The sequence below is a fragment of the Hemicordylus capensis genome, chromosome 6 (assembly GCF_027244095.1).
Source record: "Hemicordylus capensis ecotype Gifberg chromosome 6, rHemCap1.1.pri, whole genome shotgun sequence".
NCBI classification, from domain to species: domain Eukaryota; kingdom Metazoa; phylum Chordata; class Lepidosauria; order Squamata; family Cordylidae; genus Hemicordylus; species Hemicordylus capensis.
Window position 1 is genome coordinate 39975847 of NC_069662.1, and position 17018 is coordinate 39992864.

Consider the following 17018-nt stretch of genomic DNA (forward strand, 5'->3'; position numbering starts at 1 on the left):
ATGCCCTCATTGAAGTTCATGGGACTTAGGTTTGTCATGACTAACTTGTCCCATTTATTTCAGTGATGTTCAGTCATGACTAACTTAATCTGGATGCTGTCCACTGTGTTTCACTTGTGAGACCATATAGCAACCATCCCCAGATGTAATTCACATTGAGTAAGTTTCATTCTCTGTACTGTGGACTGTGCTACCTGCTTTCTTGCCTGCATATGAAGGAACTGCTCCTCTTTCTTTGTTGCAGAACTGTGACGAAAGGTTTCAGTACAAGTACCAGCTCCGTTCCCATATGAGCATCCATATTGGACACAAGCAGTTTATGTGCCAGTGGTGTGGTAAAGACTTCAACATGAAGCAGTACTTCGATGAGCACATGAAAACACACACTGGTAAGATTGTAAATAATAATAATAATTCTGCAAAATGAAAGTATACTAGACTTTCCAAAGCTGAATATTATCCATGGTTCAGAGATCAATCAGCACTTAACTTAAGCCGTGAGGGGGTGGCAGGGATTGAGTATTTAAATGTGACCCCAAAGCTGCTGTTAGCTCCAGGAGGGACACTTTCCTTCTGGGGCCAATAATAGTTTCTGGATATGGTAGGAAAAGGGTAAAATATCCCCTCCTTGCAAGTGCAGTACCAGTCTTCAATGGGCTCCCTTCAGCTGTGCTGTACATTTTTAAAAACAAAGTATGCAGGGCAAAACTATGCATTTAATGTAACATGTAAATTGGCCCTTAGTTTCTGTTGAAAATAAGATATAAAGGCTTGAGATACGAAAGGAGGGTTCTGAGGAGAGACTTGTTATCACAGTGCATTTGTTCTAGGAGGGAAGATTTTTTCAGAATGTGAAAAATAGGGATGGATTTAAATAGAGAAGGACTGGCAGAAAGTGTTTCATTATGCTGAGCAGGAGGGATGACTGAAGAGATGATAAACAAAAGTAGGAAGGGAATAGGATCCAGGGGCACTTGAGGACCATAGTGGTCACCTCACTAAATGCGGGCTTGGAGGAGGAGGAGAGGATTCATGGGTGTGAAAAGGGACCACTGTGAATAGCTTCAGTTGTTGAGTGTCAGTGAGGGGTGGTGGTGGTGGTGGGTGGGTGCGTAGAGGTGCAGGCACTAGGGTCTCAGAGGAGCATGGGAGTTGGAACCATGGTGGTATGATAGCATTGCTTAGCCAAGAAGATGGCAGAGGGTACTTTGTAACATTACAATTCTAAAAATGAAAATCTTGAATCTGGTTAGTAATCTTAGCACATCAAGAATGATGTCCAATTGCTGGATGAGTTCCGTGTTTAATTTTTAACAGGAGAGAAGCCTTTTATCTGTGAAATCTGTGGCAAAAGTTTCACCAGTCGTCCCAACATGAAGAGACACCGCAGAACTCACACAGGGGAGAAGCCATATCCGTGTGATGTGTGTGGCCAGCGATTCCGCTTTTCGAACATGCTTAAGGCGCACAAGGAGAAGTGTTTCCGCGTCACCAGTCCGGTTAATGTACCACCTGCTGCCCAGATCGCACTTGCCACAACCTCTCCTGTCACCACCGTACCTTCAGTTGTGAACACACCCAGTGCCCCTGCCCCTACTCCACCAATAAATATGAACCCAGTAAGCACGCTTCCTCCCCGCCCCATTGCCCATCAATATTCTCATTTGCACCTCCACCCCCATCATCCACACCACCTCGCTGTCCCCCCTGTCCCTCATTTACCCCCACCTCCAGCTCTGTTCAAGAGTGAGCCTTTAAATCATAGGGGCCAAGGTGAGGACAGTTTTCTGCGACACCTAGCAGAAAAGAACAGTTCAGTACAGCACCACTAACTGCTTTGTCTTCTGCCTGCCATTCTCTTGTTCTTATGCACCTGGAAGTGTGCCCCCTCTAAGAGAGTTTGTGGTGTATCGCACAGCCCTCACGTAAAAGATCTTTGAATTAATCTTGGCTGTTCAGCAAAGTGGTCAGCAAACCCAGGGGAACCGATAGGACAGAAGCCCATCTTGGCTTGCACGTTTTACTGTTGACTTTTATAGATTTCAAAATGACTAAGACTTGTGGAATTTTTTATAATTTCATATCAGCTGATGAGGTATGCTTGCTTTTATATCCTGGACTTTCTCCTCAAAGAGGGGATGGGCCTGGTTTCCTTTGTACTAATCAAAAAGACTGTGAGACTAAATCCCAGAGCATTAATTATCACTGTGTATTGTTAATTTCTTTTCAGCTTTGTGTGTGTGTGTGTGTGTGTGTGTGTGAGAGAGAGAGAGAGAGAGAGAGAGAGAGAGAGAATGAATATGTGGCGTGCTGGTTATGGAGTGAGCCAGCCACATGATTGCAGAATATCAAGCATTATAGCAAAAAGACAGTAAACAAAACTTAATCTCATTTGAGTAGTTCTCCTAACACACTCTTTATTTTAATACAGAAAAATTATTTTAGAGTTTTTGTATAGATCTATTTAGTAGCCTGTTTCTAAAATGAAATGTATTTCAAATAAGCGGTGTAATTTTTTTCAGTGTAGCTGGACCTATGTTGTTATAATAGATAATTTTTTATAATCATTCAAATGTGATTCTTTAAGGAAAAAAGATGCAAATAGCTTCTATAGTAAAAATTATTCTTACATCTGTTGTACTCTAAAAAGGTGCTTTGTGGGGGAGAGAAAGTAACACAATAAGTCTCTGGTAAGGCTGCCTCAGAAGTGAAGATGATTTCAGAACTTTATATAACTTATTTGTAGGGGGCGGGGGGGTTCTTAACCTTACATTATCTTTTTTCAGTGTTTGGGGATTGCTAGATAAAGACATTAAACTACTGTATTTCAAAAAATGTGTTTTACTCTGCTCTGCTGGACTGAAGTGTGAAGTGTTCCAGAAAGGATATACTCTCTCATGGGGAAAACTGAGATATGAAGCTGCAAGTCAGAGAAATTCAACCAGAAGTGAGGATTAATGCGGGCAGTTTCAAGTTTGTAGGCAGTCATTTCTTGGGCATACATTATTACCTGGTTCATTATATAAATGTGTGTTTAAGCTATGACTCCTAATCTAAGAATCACATTTGATGCTACTTGTTTGGTTTCCTCCCTTCCCCCCCAACCCCCGCCCCGGTGCGCAAAGGTTCTTGAGCTCATTAGAAGAAAAGTGGGAACCACAAATATGGTGCTGTTTGGCTAGATTTGTAAAACATAAATCTGAATTGAGGAATCTGGTAAGACAGTGATTGTCATGTTGGCTGTCATGTTTACCACAGAGTACATGCACAAAATGAAGCTGTGTCAAGTAGAAGTAACAGATGCATATTGTATAGGGTACCTTTTTTCAGCTTTGACTTGAGGTTTTTCAGGTAACGAATGAGAAACTTTTGAATGTTAAACAAGTTGCTAGTTGTGTTTTCTCAATTGCCAGTGGCACTAAATTGTGGCAAAGTAAATGCAAAGAGTCACAGTTCTCATTTGGATATAGTTAACAGAAGTTGAAATGCAGCACCATTTAATCAGCTGAAATAGCTGTTGGCACCTTTAGGAGAAGGCACAGAGATACCCTAATGATTAATTTTTCCTAAGCTTTACTTCACCACTCAAACCATATTTTGTTGGTTCCCCACCTTTTTAGAAAAATGAGGATTTAGTTCTAAATAGGTGAGGGATATTGCATTAGATAAAATGGAAAGCCCTCACCATTGCACCCCCAAGGTTGCTGATAATTGTATTTTACCCTCTAATTATTAAGTTTGATTTTGCATAAAAATAGTATTAGGCCTTTTTTTTGGGTACCTATTCATATTTGAACAAAAACTTCTTAATCCCTTTTTCTGGGGGGAAAAATCAAAGATTTGATAACATCTATCTGTTCCTTCTCTTTTGTAGGTAGTTAAAAGGTAAAGTTGTGTCATCAAGTCGGTGTTGACTCCTGGTGACCACAAAGCTAGCTATAAAAGTGAATAATTGATACTTAACGGTTTGCCATCTACTACCCTGGATGGTTTTATACATTCCATGTCATGTTTGCAAACCCACATTTCTGTGTAGTTATGCCACAGGCCAACAGGGTGGTCTGTTAATCTACTTTTATACATTTAAAGGCGGGGGGGAAACCACCATGGTAAATCGGTTGTAATCCAATTTTGCAACAATGAGTTTTCTCAATAAATTTACAGTATTTGGCTGCTATTTATGAATCCTACTATTTGAGATGGCTGTATTTTTTTTTAAACCTATTTGCTTCTATTGGATCTTGGGGGTGTCTTCTTATACTTTTCAGTGGATAAAGTTGGACTTCCAGAAAGTGAGCAGGTGCAATTCAAGTTGACTAACATTTTAGTATGGGTAGACTTTAATCCACTTTTTACCCTATCAAAATCTGTCGTCACAGAAATCAACTTCCCTCAGCAATCTGAGCCATTGTAGTGACGTCACATCTTACCACAGTGATAAAGTAGTCCATGGATCTGCCATCTGCTTGTTCATATTACATTAACCTCAATATAATGGCTACTCACATACACACACCCCTCTTTCTTCATGAGCAGAGGTTGTCTTGAGCAGAGGTTGTCTCGGTGTTTGGAAATTCACTGTGCTCAGACTGGAGATGTCCACACCGAGCATTTCCCAACACTGGGAAAACAGGAGGAGCTGCCACTGCCCTAGTACAAAGCTTTGTATATTGGAGCTATGCTTTTGCTAATGGTGGCATCTATTCTTGGATGCCCAGGAAACATCCTGCAGGGGTATCTCTCTTCTGGAACGTTTTATAACATACCTCTGAAAATGGATGTTCTGGCCCAGAAGAATGAGGTCCACATAGACAGATCTGTTAAGAAGGTATCACTGACATTTATGTCAACACTTTCAGAAGCTGCCCAAGAATCTTGTGGTGTGTTTGTGTGTGGAAAGAATCTAAATTCCATCCTTTGGTAATATACTGTTGTAAAGTAAAGTTGTGCCATCGAGTTGGTTTTGACTCCCGGTGACCACAGAGCCCTGTGGTTGTCTTTGGTAGAATACAAGAGGAGATTGCCATCTCCCGTACAGTATGAGATGATGCCTTTCAGCATCTTCCTATATTGCTGCTGCCCGATATGGGTGTTTCCCACAGTCTGGGAAACCTACCAGTGGGGATTTGAACCAGCAACCTCTTGTTCCCTAGGATAGTTACTTCCCCGCTGCGCCATTAGGACAACTTTAAAATAAGAATTAAAATAATAAAGCATATCAAGACAAAAGACCATTAAAACAGAGGCCATAACGAGAGCATCACAGCAGCAAAATAAAACTCCAGAAGGAATTTTAAAAGCCCTAGTGGGTGGGTGAGAAGGTTCTTAGGCCAACCTCCCTAGGAACAGTGTTCCAATGATGGAGCCCCATAACCAAGAAGGCCCTATCTCCTGCTGCCATCCAGCTGTTGAATATCGAATTGCCCGGGGTGGGGGGAAGCAGCACCTGGAGAAGGGCCTCCAACAATGTCCTCTGCATATGGGCAGCTTTCTTTGGGAGAAGGCAGTCCTTGTCGCACCTCATCTCAAATGTTTGAATGGCAATGAAATGTAGATTTGCTCAAGACAGGATCTGTGGTTCCTGTTAATGTTCTCACTAGTCCAGCACTGGTTGTTCTGACAAGCAACGTTTGGTTACAACCTAGCAAAGAGCAGCACCAACCTTTTTCTATCACTATATTCCTGTATGTATGGTAAACCGATCTTGAATCAATCCCTGATTCCTAGCTGAACATTTTTACATTTTGTGTAATTTGCTTCTGACACTTGCAGATCCAATTCAAATACAAAAAATCTTGCTGGCTACATGTGTCTGTGTAAAATATGTTTATTTCCTCAAGCGTTTTAACTACAAGTTTTGCCTGACTATAGAGTTCCGTCATGTCACAGAAAAATTTGAGCAGATGGTGTCTCAAACTACTTGTTGGTTTTTTGCCCTGATTGAGTGGTGAGTTATAAGGTGTGTTTGCTTGCTGCAAATCATTGTGTATAATAGGAATTAAACCATCTTGATTGCATGAATGGACTATTCCCCCTCCTTTCCTATCCCTGTTCAAAAATCACTCTGAGTTTTCATTCCAGATTTTATCTAGAGCTGCCTGCTGGGATCACATCATACCTATTTTGAAAGAGTTGCACTGGCTACCAGTTTGTTTCTGGGTCCATTTCAAGGTGCTAGTTTTGACCTTTAAAGCCCTTAACAATTTGTGCCCGGGATACCTGAGGGACCGCCTGCTCCCAAGAGTTGCTGCCCGCTTGATGAGGTCATCTGAGGGGGCTCTGCTCCAGGTGCCTACGATGTGGGAGGCTCGGTTGTCATGCACGCAGGACAGGGCCTTCTCTGTTGCTGCCCCCAGACTCTGGAATGCTCTCCTGTTGGCTATTTGTTCCTCAATCTCCATCACAGTTTTTCGAAAGCATGTGAAATCTTGACTTTTTACCCAGGCTTTTATATGATTGTGTCTTCTGCTGCTGCTTTGTATTTTGTACAGTTCTTATATTTGTATTTTAAATCTTTTTAGACAGCTTTGTTTTTATATTTTAGCTTAATATTTTAATTGTGTCATTTTTATAGTCTTGTTTTTAATTTTTATATGAACCGCCGTGGGATTGTTTTAATGAAAGGTGGTATACAAATTTAACAATAAATAAGTAAAATAAATTCCCAGGGAAACCAGAGCATTGCTAATGGGGTGGGGGAGAGGGAGTAACAAAAGTAAGCAATCATATTAAAATTTGTATTATAAACAGTAATGGGGAATTGTATGTATCGTTTCTCTTCTCTCCTCCCCGGCAGTCTGTGATACTGAATTTAAATCTATATTTTGTTTTTCAATTATAAATCAACATAGGTTTTTGAATGAGACCTAATCGTTAAGTCTGCTCTTACAGTTTCACATTCAGGATGGCAACAAGTAGCACCCTTGCATGGTTGGAGAGGTGAGTGGAAAGTGGCATGTTTTGTCAGTGTGTTTTGGTAAATATAGATCTGTGTGTGAGAGAGGGGGGAGGGAGAGAACAAACACTGGGACCATGCCTCAGCTTCTCTACTGAATCTGTACAGATGTGTGTATATAGTTAGTCATTAATGTTGGAACGATCAAGTTGGCTGGCAATCCAAGCAGGCTTGCAAAATTAGAAACTTGTAAGGTTGCAAGCTGTAAAAAAACAGACTCTACTGTGCTCTTTTTAAAACAAGAAACCTCTTTCCTTTGGCAGTTCCGCTGTGGATTGGTAAATAAAATACTGTCCTTCCTTTTTCTGTCATCCATTTTTATAGGCTTCCACACTTGTTTAAATTAATAGCAAAAAAGAAAAAATATAACCTTAAGGTTATACCTCAAAGATGCAAAGAATTGTTGGATTTTTTCCTGTTATGCTTGATAGCATCCTTTATTACACTTTTTTCCCATTGGTGTTTGTACTCGGGAAAAGATTTAATATACTTAAGCTGAATTCAAGGAAAAGTGACTTGCCCAAGATACTGGTATCTAGGTGGTTAGTACTGGAGTTTACCTGAATATCGCCTTCAAATTTTCCTAGTTTAAAGTTGGATTTCTTCCGTTGCAACCTTTGCAAAACCCCATAATTCACTTTAATTTAATGCTGTTGATAGCCTTTACATGAGACTGCCACAGCAGCAGATTGATAGGCATGCGTTGACCTTTCTTCTTGCCAGGTTCTGCTTTTAATTTGATTCATTTCTCATGGTGAGGGTCATAGTTTTGCTTTGTTATCTTGGTGCGCTGTACTGATAGATACTAAATTTCTAAGTTTGCCTCATCAGTTGTGTTATGAGAACTTATCGTGGGTTAATCTTTGAGAGTTGATGGTGCGGAGTGGCCTGCCTTGGGATGGAGGAGTGCAGGGCTGTTTAAATGCTTTAGTCCCTTGTGTGCCTTTGCTTGAGGGGAGGGGCTGTAGCCTTGTGGAAGAGCATCTGCTTTGCATGCAGATGGTCCCAGGTTCAATCCTTGGCATCTCCATATAAGACTGGGAAATACCTCTGGGGTTTTTTTAAAACCCAGAGAGCTACTGTGTTAATATTGAGCTAGAGATAGACCGATGGATGATATGACTCCATGTGAGACAGCTTCACATGTTGAATTAACTCTTTCCAACCCATTACAGCTATTTCTTGTCAAGCGTTGGTATTTCCTTCTGCCCAGTCTCTTTGGGTGTGTTTGTTAAGCATGCTAGTAGAAATGCATAATTTTGGAGCAGTAGTGGTACTAAAAGGAATGCAAGGAAACTCCTGAGCATCTTCCTCAGTATGTTTTGGGAAATGTCTGAATTGTGTGAGCTTAAAGGCTTAAAATCTGAATGGAACTGAAGTTCTATTTTCTGGGACCAAGGGTCTGTTGAGTTCTGTGCTTGCACAACATCTCTGTACTGCCCACATGCTGCAAGGCGCCTGTTACATTTTCTGTTCTCTCTTTCCTTGACCTTTTTACCATTCATGTATTACAAATTCATGTATATTACAGATGCTGTGAAAGCCCCAGTGTTGCAAAGGAAATAATGTTGGTTAAATTACATGAATCATGCTTATTTGTATAATGTTCATAATCTCTAGCACAATTCAGAATTGGAATGTGGGTGTTCTTCATATGCAGCTGGGGTGACATATTTGTCTCTAAGGTGGCACAAGGCTTTTTTTAACTTATAGAATTTGTCCACACTCCAAAATAATTGCATATTGGGAATGACGTTTCTTAAAGAGAGTGTAGATATGTGCAAAATAGTTTTTCATCCTTTGTGGAGTTTAAAGAAAATCATTCAGGCTACAAACATGTTCCTTGAATAGATACCAAGGAGGGATGGTGGAGCTGTCAGGGTCCATCACCACTGTTCTGTATATCCGTAATAACTGCAGCAAATATGATTTTACATTTTTTTAAAGGCACATTCCAACAAACTGTCTTGACGCTTCTCAAACTTCAGCAGACAAAACAGTTGCAAGTTGATGTAACATTTCTTGTTCCATGCTCAAATAGCTGCCGTTCCATACAAAGGCTCTTTTGATCTTGTTTTGTTGTAAAACATAAAATGTAAAACTACTTGGGAAAGAGAGAAAATAATCTGCTTATTTGAATGTATATTTGCTTGTGGGATAGGAAACACTTGAGAACAGATAGGATCACTAGTCTTGTACTTTGGCTATTCTCTCTAATTTCTATGCAAATTAAAATTCTAAATTGCATTACACTATGTCTTCCTGATATCCAGACTATTATGAAAGTGTGCACATTTTCAAGAAAATGCATTCCAGTATCTCCCCCACACCCCCAGTGAAGATGAAATCAGCATTGCATTAGGAAACTTTGCAAGTTTCTTGAATCATAAATGTCCATCAGGAGAGGTGCATGGAACTGAAGAATTATTTTATGATTTAGTTTGTGTAATTGACACAAATAACCTTGTCTACCTCTGTGGAATGGAATATGATACCCAACTGTGGCATGGGGCACTCTGGCTCCTGCCTTTGCTCTGCTTATGGAATATTAAGAGTCTAGATCAGTGTTCTTAATTGCAAGGTCTGGGTGCCAGTGACAGCTCCAGTCAACCCGTAGTGTAGCTCCCTGACTAATTGCAAAGCAACATACTTGGCACAGCCCCACCCCCCCGCACTTTGTCGAAGTGGCATTGCACAGTACTGTGCTTTGCCCAGCACCAGTGGGGCTCCTTTTAACGCAAAGGGAACTCTCTCATTCCCCAGCACCATCTTGGAAGGTGGCACACAGAGCTCTGGGAAGTGTAGTCCTTCCTGGTGCTTTCCCCACAGAGCTCTATGGGGAAAGCACTGGAAAGGATTACACTTCCCAGCATCTCATGTCCAGCTTCAAAGATGGTGTCGGGGCTTGACAGGGCTCCACTTTGTGTAAAGAGCCCATCCCCAGTGCTGGGAAAGCTGCAACACTGCATGGAGGTAGGCATAGTGGGAAATCACATTTATATTGGAGGATTTGGTGTACAGGGATGTGCATGAACTGAGGCTTGTGCGCAGGTTTGGTGCCGAACTGATTTGGACGAGGTCCAAACTGGTTTGGCGCCACAGGTAGCAGGATCTTTTTTTAAAGGAGAGCAGGTACTTATCTGCTGCAGTGGTGCTTGTCCCAAGCACCCATGTGTGGCACCAGCTTCAAAAATAGTGAAGATCCCTGGTTTAGATTATCACAGGATTGGGTTTCTTAACTTTTTTTTTAAGCCACAGCTGGACACTCCTGGCATTGCAGCTATATCTGGCTCTGTCCTGAGCAGATGAAATGCAGCTCATGGGCAGTTTGAGAAAATGAATAGGAAAGGGGAGATTATCAGAGCAGTAGTCTTCAAGATTTTCAGAGCCAGGATCCACTTATACAGCCTTCAACATGTGATCCAGTTCTGGGTCTCCCCCCCCCCCCCAACCATGCATGACTTTCTTGCTGTTCTTCTCTTTAGCTTGACCAAGTACAAGGGAGGACACAGTTCCTGTATCTTTAATGTTGTGTAGAAGAGGGAATTTTAACAGATACAATATGTCATGCAGGAATGAGTAAAGCTATTCCTTCGAGAAATTTCCTCTTTCTGCATAACTGTTAAAGATACGGGAGACGTGTACTCCTTTGAAGTACTTTGGTCACCCTCTGTCTTTAAGGAACAACCTAAAACCCACCCTAGACAAACCAAAACACACCAAAAGATTGGGAAAAAGAAGAGAAACAGCAGGGACTCTAGAGGAGTTGTTCAGAGAGGTGCTGTGATCAGAAATTATGCAATACACTGCACCAAAAGTCCAGGTAGTAGGAGATAAGCTGAAATGTATGATCTCTTTGTTTGTTTGTTCTGGTTTTTATATTTGCTTTTCATATAATTTCTTGTGTTTTGTATATTAGCCTTACATATAATTTTTCTGGTCAAGACTGGGAAAGGAATAAACGGAATAATAACGTTCTGTGCATTAACCACATCCTCATCCACAACCACATCAAGCTGGTCTTGTGGTAGCAAGCATGACTCGTCCCCATAGCTAAGCAGGGTCTGCCCTGGTTGCATCTGAATGGGAGACTTGATGTGTGAGCACTGCAAGATATTCCCCTCAGGGGATGAAGCCGCTCTGGGAAGAGCAGAAGGTTTCAAGTTCCCTCCCTGGCTTCTCCAAGATAGTACTGAGAGAGATTCCTGCCTGCAACCTTGGAGAAGCCACTGCCAGTCTGTGAAGACAATACTGAGCTAGATAGACCAATGGTCTGACTCCGTATATGGCAGTTTCCTATGTTTCTATGTTCCTGTTGCCCTAAGGCAGGGTTTCTTAACCTTGGGTCCCCAGATGTTGGACTACAACTCCCATCTCCAGCCATGGCCTTTGTGGCTGGGGATGATGGGAGCTGTAGCCAAACAACTTCTGGGGACTGGAAACTTGCCTTTCAAAAATACATGCTGAGATTTAGACAGTGCATTTTGCATCCAATATCAAATTCCTCTCATGCACAATCAATGTAGAGACTGAGCCAGTTTAGGGGTGGAGAGCATGAATTTAGCAAGGCAGGGTTTGCCTTGCCTTTCCCCTTAGGGGATGGGCCATAGCTCAGTGATAGATTGAGCATCTGCTTTGCATGCAGAAGGTCACAGGTTTAATCTCTGGCATCTTCAGATAGGGCTGGGAAACACTTCTTCCTGAAACCTTGGAGAGTTACTGTCAGTCTGTGTAGACAACACTGAGCTAGATGGGCCAATGACCTGACTTGGTATAAGGCTGCTTCCTATGTTCCTAACAACATACTCAGCTTGTATATGGAATTGTTCAAGAAGGAGAAGTAATGAAGCAATGAAATTTGTTGTAACTCTGCTAGAATGATGATTGTTTGTTGTTGCCTCTGTCATCCCACAACTGCTTTGCAGGTTCTATCTTTAAAAGGCTCTTAGCCCATACTGATGCATGGGTAATTTCCATATTTGGAATTATTTTGTGGCTGTGAATACCTGTGTTTGGACTGCATTTGCACATTCCTGAAAGCTGAAATGAATCAAACTGATTGTTCTCATTCAAAATCTTACACTGAGCTTTGAATTTGAATATGTGTCTGGCCTTTGAGATGCAGGAATCCTCCACAAGCTTTGAAGAATGTTTTTGCATACCTATATCCATAGATAAAAGGGTGTGTGTGTGTGTTTGCTTTTCTTTCTCTTCTCTTCCCTTTCTTCTGTTTGCCTTCTCTATCTACCTTTTCTTTCTTTCCCCTCCTGTTTCTCCATCTTTTTCTCACTTCCCCACCAGCTGGAATGGGGAGTGGAGAAGGTGGGTTTGGGGTGGGGAGGGCTGACTCAGGTTGGGTATGGGGAGGGGAGGAGGAGATACTGAGTGGAAAATGGCCATGTTGTAAATCACGTAATGCATTTCAATAAAAACTAATAGCCCCCCAAAAACCAACCCAGGATTTTTGTGAGAATGCAGCCCACCACAAACTGGTTTTGCTTGTGGATCTTTTATACAGTGGCCTGATTTCTCATTATGTGGATGAGACTTGCAAGCTTCTCCCCCTGGCCCCCACCCCATGTGATTGGGGGAGAGATGGAAAGCTTCCGCTTCCAGTTTTGAATAAAGTACAATTTCCCATGATATCTGAATTAGGAAACTGGTTTATTCTACCTGTGGTTGATTCAAAGAAACCAGAATCAAACCATCCTCATTTGCTAACTAACCAGTTAGGGCAAATCGGTTTCCTGTGTTCATACATAACAGATAGTTGTGGTTTATTCCCAACCAAAAGTGGAAGCTTTTAATGTCCTGTCCTGTCCTCTCCCCTCATGTAGAGTGGGTTGCTCACAAATGCAAGGTTCATACTCACTAAACTAAGTCAGTGTGTACAAGAGCTTGCTGATGTGGGGAAGGCTGCCTCCTGTGGTGGAGTCATATGTGGCCCCTGTACCCTTTGTCCCATAGCCTCACTGTGATCAAAAGATGGAAAGCATCCTATCCAGAGATCTGGTTGGCATTTTTGGTAGTCTTGTATCCTTGACAGTGGTTACTTAGCCTTGTGGTGTGTTTGTGGCTCTCTGGATGAGGGCAGTTGTGTTGAAGAGCGTACAAAGAAAGCCAGCCTCCATGTTTGTATTCCTTTCCCCAAAGTAATTCTAAGACGTACAATGGCAAAAGCAAAACCCCAAACACCACATATAGCAAGCCTTGTGAGACTATTGGGATGGAAAGTCACCATGCACATTTCTTAAAGTTTGAGACTCATAAGAGAAGCTTGTGTAGAAGGTGTAATTAAAACAGTTGGTTTAATGAGCAGGTTTTTGGATAGACATTGCCTAGTATGGACAGGATTTGTGGCACTGTACTACCTTGAAGGCTTTCTTAAATTTGGGGCAGACCTTAGTCATTCTTGAGTATGTGTTTCAAAAAGAGGGGAAATGCCTGCAACTTTCTTCTAGGCTAAAACTCTCATATGCTAAGGACCACACCCTGTGCTTTAATAAGGTGTTTCCCTTATCTGTCTGAAGCATATGGTACTGAATTAGAAGGCTCTGCAAAACCATAGATACTTTGGATGCTGCCTCAGTGAGCTCTCCATAGTATTTTAGGTTGTGGGTCAGCTTGTTTAACATGCCATCCTTTTCTTGGTACCCTGTAATCTAATGTTCTCTGTGGCAGAGCTTGAAATCTGTAGTTAGCCGTTAGCAGTGTGGTGCTTTCCAGCTGTGGCAACTTCTTTCAGTAAACTCTATTTTTGTTTCTTTGGATTCCAAGTCTTTCACTGGTGAACTGGGAGCCGCTTATAATGTAGATTGAAGATTTAGTCATTTGTTTGTTTTTTTAAAAAGAATAGTTGGAGAGAAGTATTGGATATTAAAAAGCACATCGTGATTTAGTAGTGTTCCCCCCGCCCCTTTTAAGTTTCTTGAGGGGAGAGCATTGAAAAGTGCACACAAGTAATATTATAAACTACAGTTTTTCAAACTAGATACAACTCAAATTATTAAAAGATAATTTGTGATACCAATGCAGATGTGTACAGGGACAGAGAGAGAGAGAGAGAGAGAGAGAGAGAGAGAGAGAGAGAGATGCCGTGCTCCATCAGCTCCCCACCCCCCGGCCTGGTTAATAAGTACACTCAACAAACAGCAAGCCAACAAGCTCAAGTAGGTACCCTAAATACTTTGGGTGCTGCCTCAGTGAGCTCTCCATAGTATTTTAGGGTGTGGGTCAGCTTGTTTAACATGCCATCCTTTTCTTGGTACCCTGTAATCTAATGTTCTCTGGCAGAGCTTGAAATCTGTAGTTAGCCGTTAGCAGTGTGGTGCTTTCCAGCTGTGGCAACTTCTCTTAGTGAACTCTATTTTTGTTTCTTTGGATTCCAAGTCTTTCTCTGGTGAACTGGGAGCCGCTTATAATGTAGGTGCTTTAGAAGATTTTGACATACCAATGGAGGAGCCCTTGGAGTAAAAAGACAGAGCTAGTGGGGCCACAACCAGCCAAACATTTCTGGAAGATTTAGCCATTTTTTAAAAATGACTATTTGGAGAGAAGTATTGGATATTATAAAGCACATCTTGGTTTTCTCCAGTGAGCTGGTATAGTGGCCTTTTTTTCAGGGAGAGAACTGAAAAGTGCACTGAAGTAATATTATAAACGACACTCATGCAAACTAGGTGCAACCAATGCAGATGTGTGCAGGGACAGTCCTTGAATAAATATGCCTTATCACATCAACTTGGCCTGGTTAATAGTACACTCAACAAACAGTGAAGCCACCAAACTCAAGTAGGTGCCCTGGATGACCACTCGGCTTGCCCACCTCTAAGGCGGTGGATTGTGTTCTCTTAATTGCTTGCTAAAGCATGAATAAGCCTGTTAAGGCCAGAAAGGATTGTTTGCTTCTCCGTAATATATTTGAGTGTGTGGTGGGGGGGGAGGTGGGTCCCCTAGATTAGTAGAAATGGGCACCATTGTATGGCTTGATGCTTAAAGAATGAGATAACTTTCTCTTCAAATGTAGGATGGGGCAAGGATAGGTGAATGTTTGCTTATTTCACTTCCACACTTCAAGAGAGAGTTCTTACCATTCTTAATACCATTCTTAAGGTATTCTTAGAGCTGTTCACTGTCTGGGGTTTTGAAATGGATCTCTCATGATGTATTAAAATGTGTGGCACCTTACAGACTTAAATGTATTGTAACAAAAGCTTTCAAGGGCCAGCGTCCACTTGCCAGCTGCATCTGATGAAATGAACTGTAGTCTGGAAAACTTCCACTGCAGTCTGCTGATTAATCTTCAGGATGGCACAAGATTCTTCATTGCATTTGCAAGAGCAGACTAACATAGCTACCCCTTTATTAAAACTTTTAATTGTAAGTTTGGAAGGGGCCTGGAGGGGTTCTTAGACTGCCATGTTCTCTTTGAGCCTGTGAAATTGGCTTTGGTTAATTCAGTTCTTTAAGACTATTTGTCTGCCTTTTTTGCCAAAGTATCTGGCAAGGCATACCTTGCTCACATTTGCAGCCTGCCCCTGGGTTTAGGATTGTTGGAATGGTGGTGGAGATTTTCAGGGACTGCAATTTGCAGCAGGGAATTGGGGGGAAATGTTTGGCTGGTTGTGGCCCCACTAGCTCTGTCTTTTTACTCCAAGGGCTCCTCCATTGGTATGTCAAAAAATGGATTGCTACTTCAGGTGACTAGCCTTGACAGCAAGCATATCTTGCCTCAGGAAATCTTTAAATAAATGTCTGTCCTTCTATGTGCCAGCAATATGGTTTTACTACATTAGAGGAAGGAGGCTATGTGTCGCAGTAAACACATTACACTTAAAAACCTAAATTCAACTCACAGCAATTGCATATCACAGCATAACCTGCATCACTAGGGCATGTCTCTACTAAAGGTAAAGTGTGCCGTCGAGTGGGTGTCGACTCTTGGCGACCACAGAGCCCTGTGGTTGTCTTTGGTAGGATACAGGAGGGGTTTACCATTGCCATCTCCCACACAGTATGAGATGGTGCCTTTCAGCATCTTCCTATATTGCTGCTCCCCGATATAAGTGTTTCCCATAGTCTGGGAAACATATTAGTGGGGATTCAAACTACAAACACTTAAATAGTGTTTTCACCGGAGCCAGGGGAGACTCACCACCCCACCAAATTATGATAATTGTTGTATGGTGAGAGTGCAGAGACACAAATCCGTAGCCAGAAATATAGTTCCCAGGGTCTCTGGAAAGAGGGGAATGACTACTAGTTGGTTTAAGCCTGTAGTATAGCTAATGTCCTCTGATCACAGAATCGGCAAGTGCATCCAAATGATTCTTAGGTTCATTTTCTTGTGTTCAGCAAAACAAAAGGAGCTTTTATCATGTGCTGTGTCACACTGGCTTGAATTGCATGAGTTGATCTGTGCTGAATTGTCCCACGCTGCAGCAGAAAGATGAATTTGATGTTTTTTGTTCCTTCCAGCAAGGTTTGTTTTATATGTTGCATAACTTTATTGCATGTGCCACACTGTGGGAGAGGGAATACCATGCGGGTGTGTGTGTGTAGCCTATTGTAGGAGCGGAGCTGTTTGGTTTGCATTGGAGCTTGCCAGATATCCCTCTGTTATGTGTTGGATTATATGAAGCAGGTATATGGAGTCAGACCCTACTGCCTGGTCTGTCTAGCCTGGTCTTTCCAAGGTCCCTGGCAGAGGCAGTTCCCAGTTCTCTAACTGAAGATGCTGGGGATTGAACCTGGGATCTTCTGCAGCAAAACTTGCTCTGGTACAGTTATTATCCCTCCCTTGTTTAAGTGTTGCTCCTAATTACCAGTGAGAACAACCAGTGTGTAGTGTTGTGCACTCTGCACGAAAGAGAATAAAATTGTGCCCATTCAGTCAAAATTCTGTGCCAAGAAGAGATCGGTTCTGTGGCCTTTATGCGTTTATTTTAATGTCTGTCCTGCCTTTCCCTGATGAAAAAATATAACAATACAACAAATCAGTACTAAAAGCAGCAGTTAAAAGCACCAAGTTTCACTAACAAAGTTTAAAATACCTATGAAACAC

The 17018-nt window shown here is 41.8% G+C and overlaps 1 protein-coding gene across 2 annotated transcripts in view; it reads left to right on the plus strand.

Annotated features, from left to right (window-relative positions):
- Positions 1-4190, plus strand: part of ZNF652 (zinc finger protein 652) — a 66330-nt gene extending 62140 nt beyond the window's left edge. For both annotated transcript variants that reach the window (XM_053262800.1, XM_053262801.1), the window contains 2 exons: positions 245-389; positions 1318-4190. In XM_053262800.1, the coding sequence (XP_053118775.1) occupies positions 245-389; positions 1318-1832 (660 nt within the window). In that variant the 3' untranslated portion in view covers positions 1833-4190. The remainder of the gene's footprint in view (positions 1-244; positions 390-1317) is intronic.
- The last annotated feature ends 12828 nt before the right edge of the window (positions 4191-17018 follow it).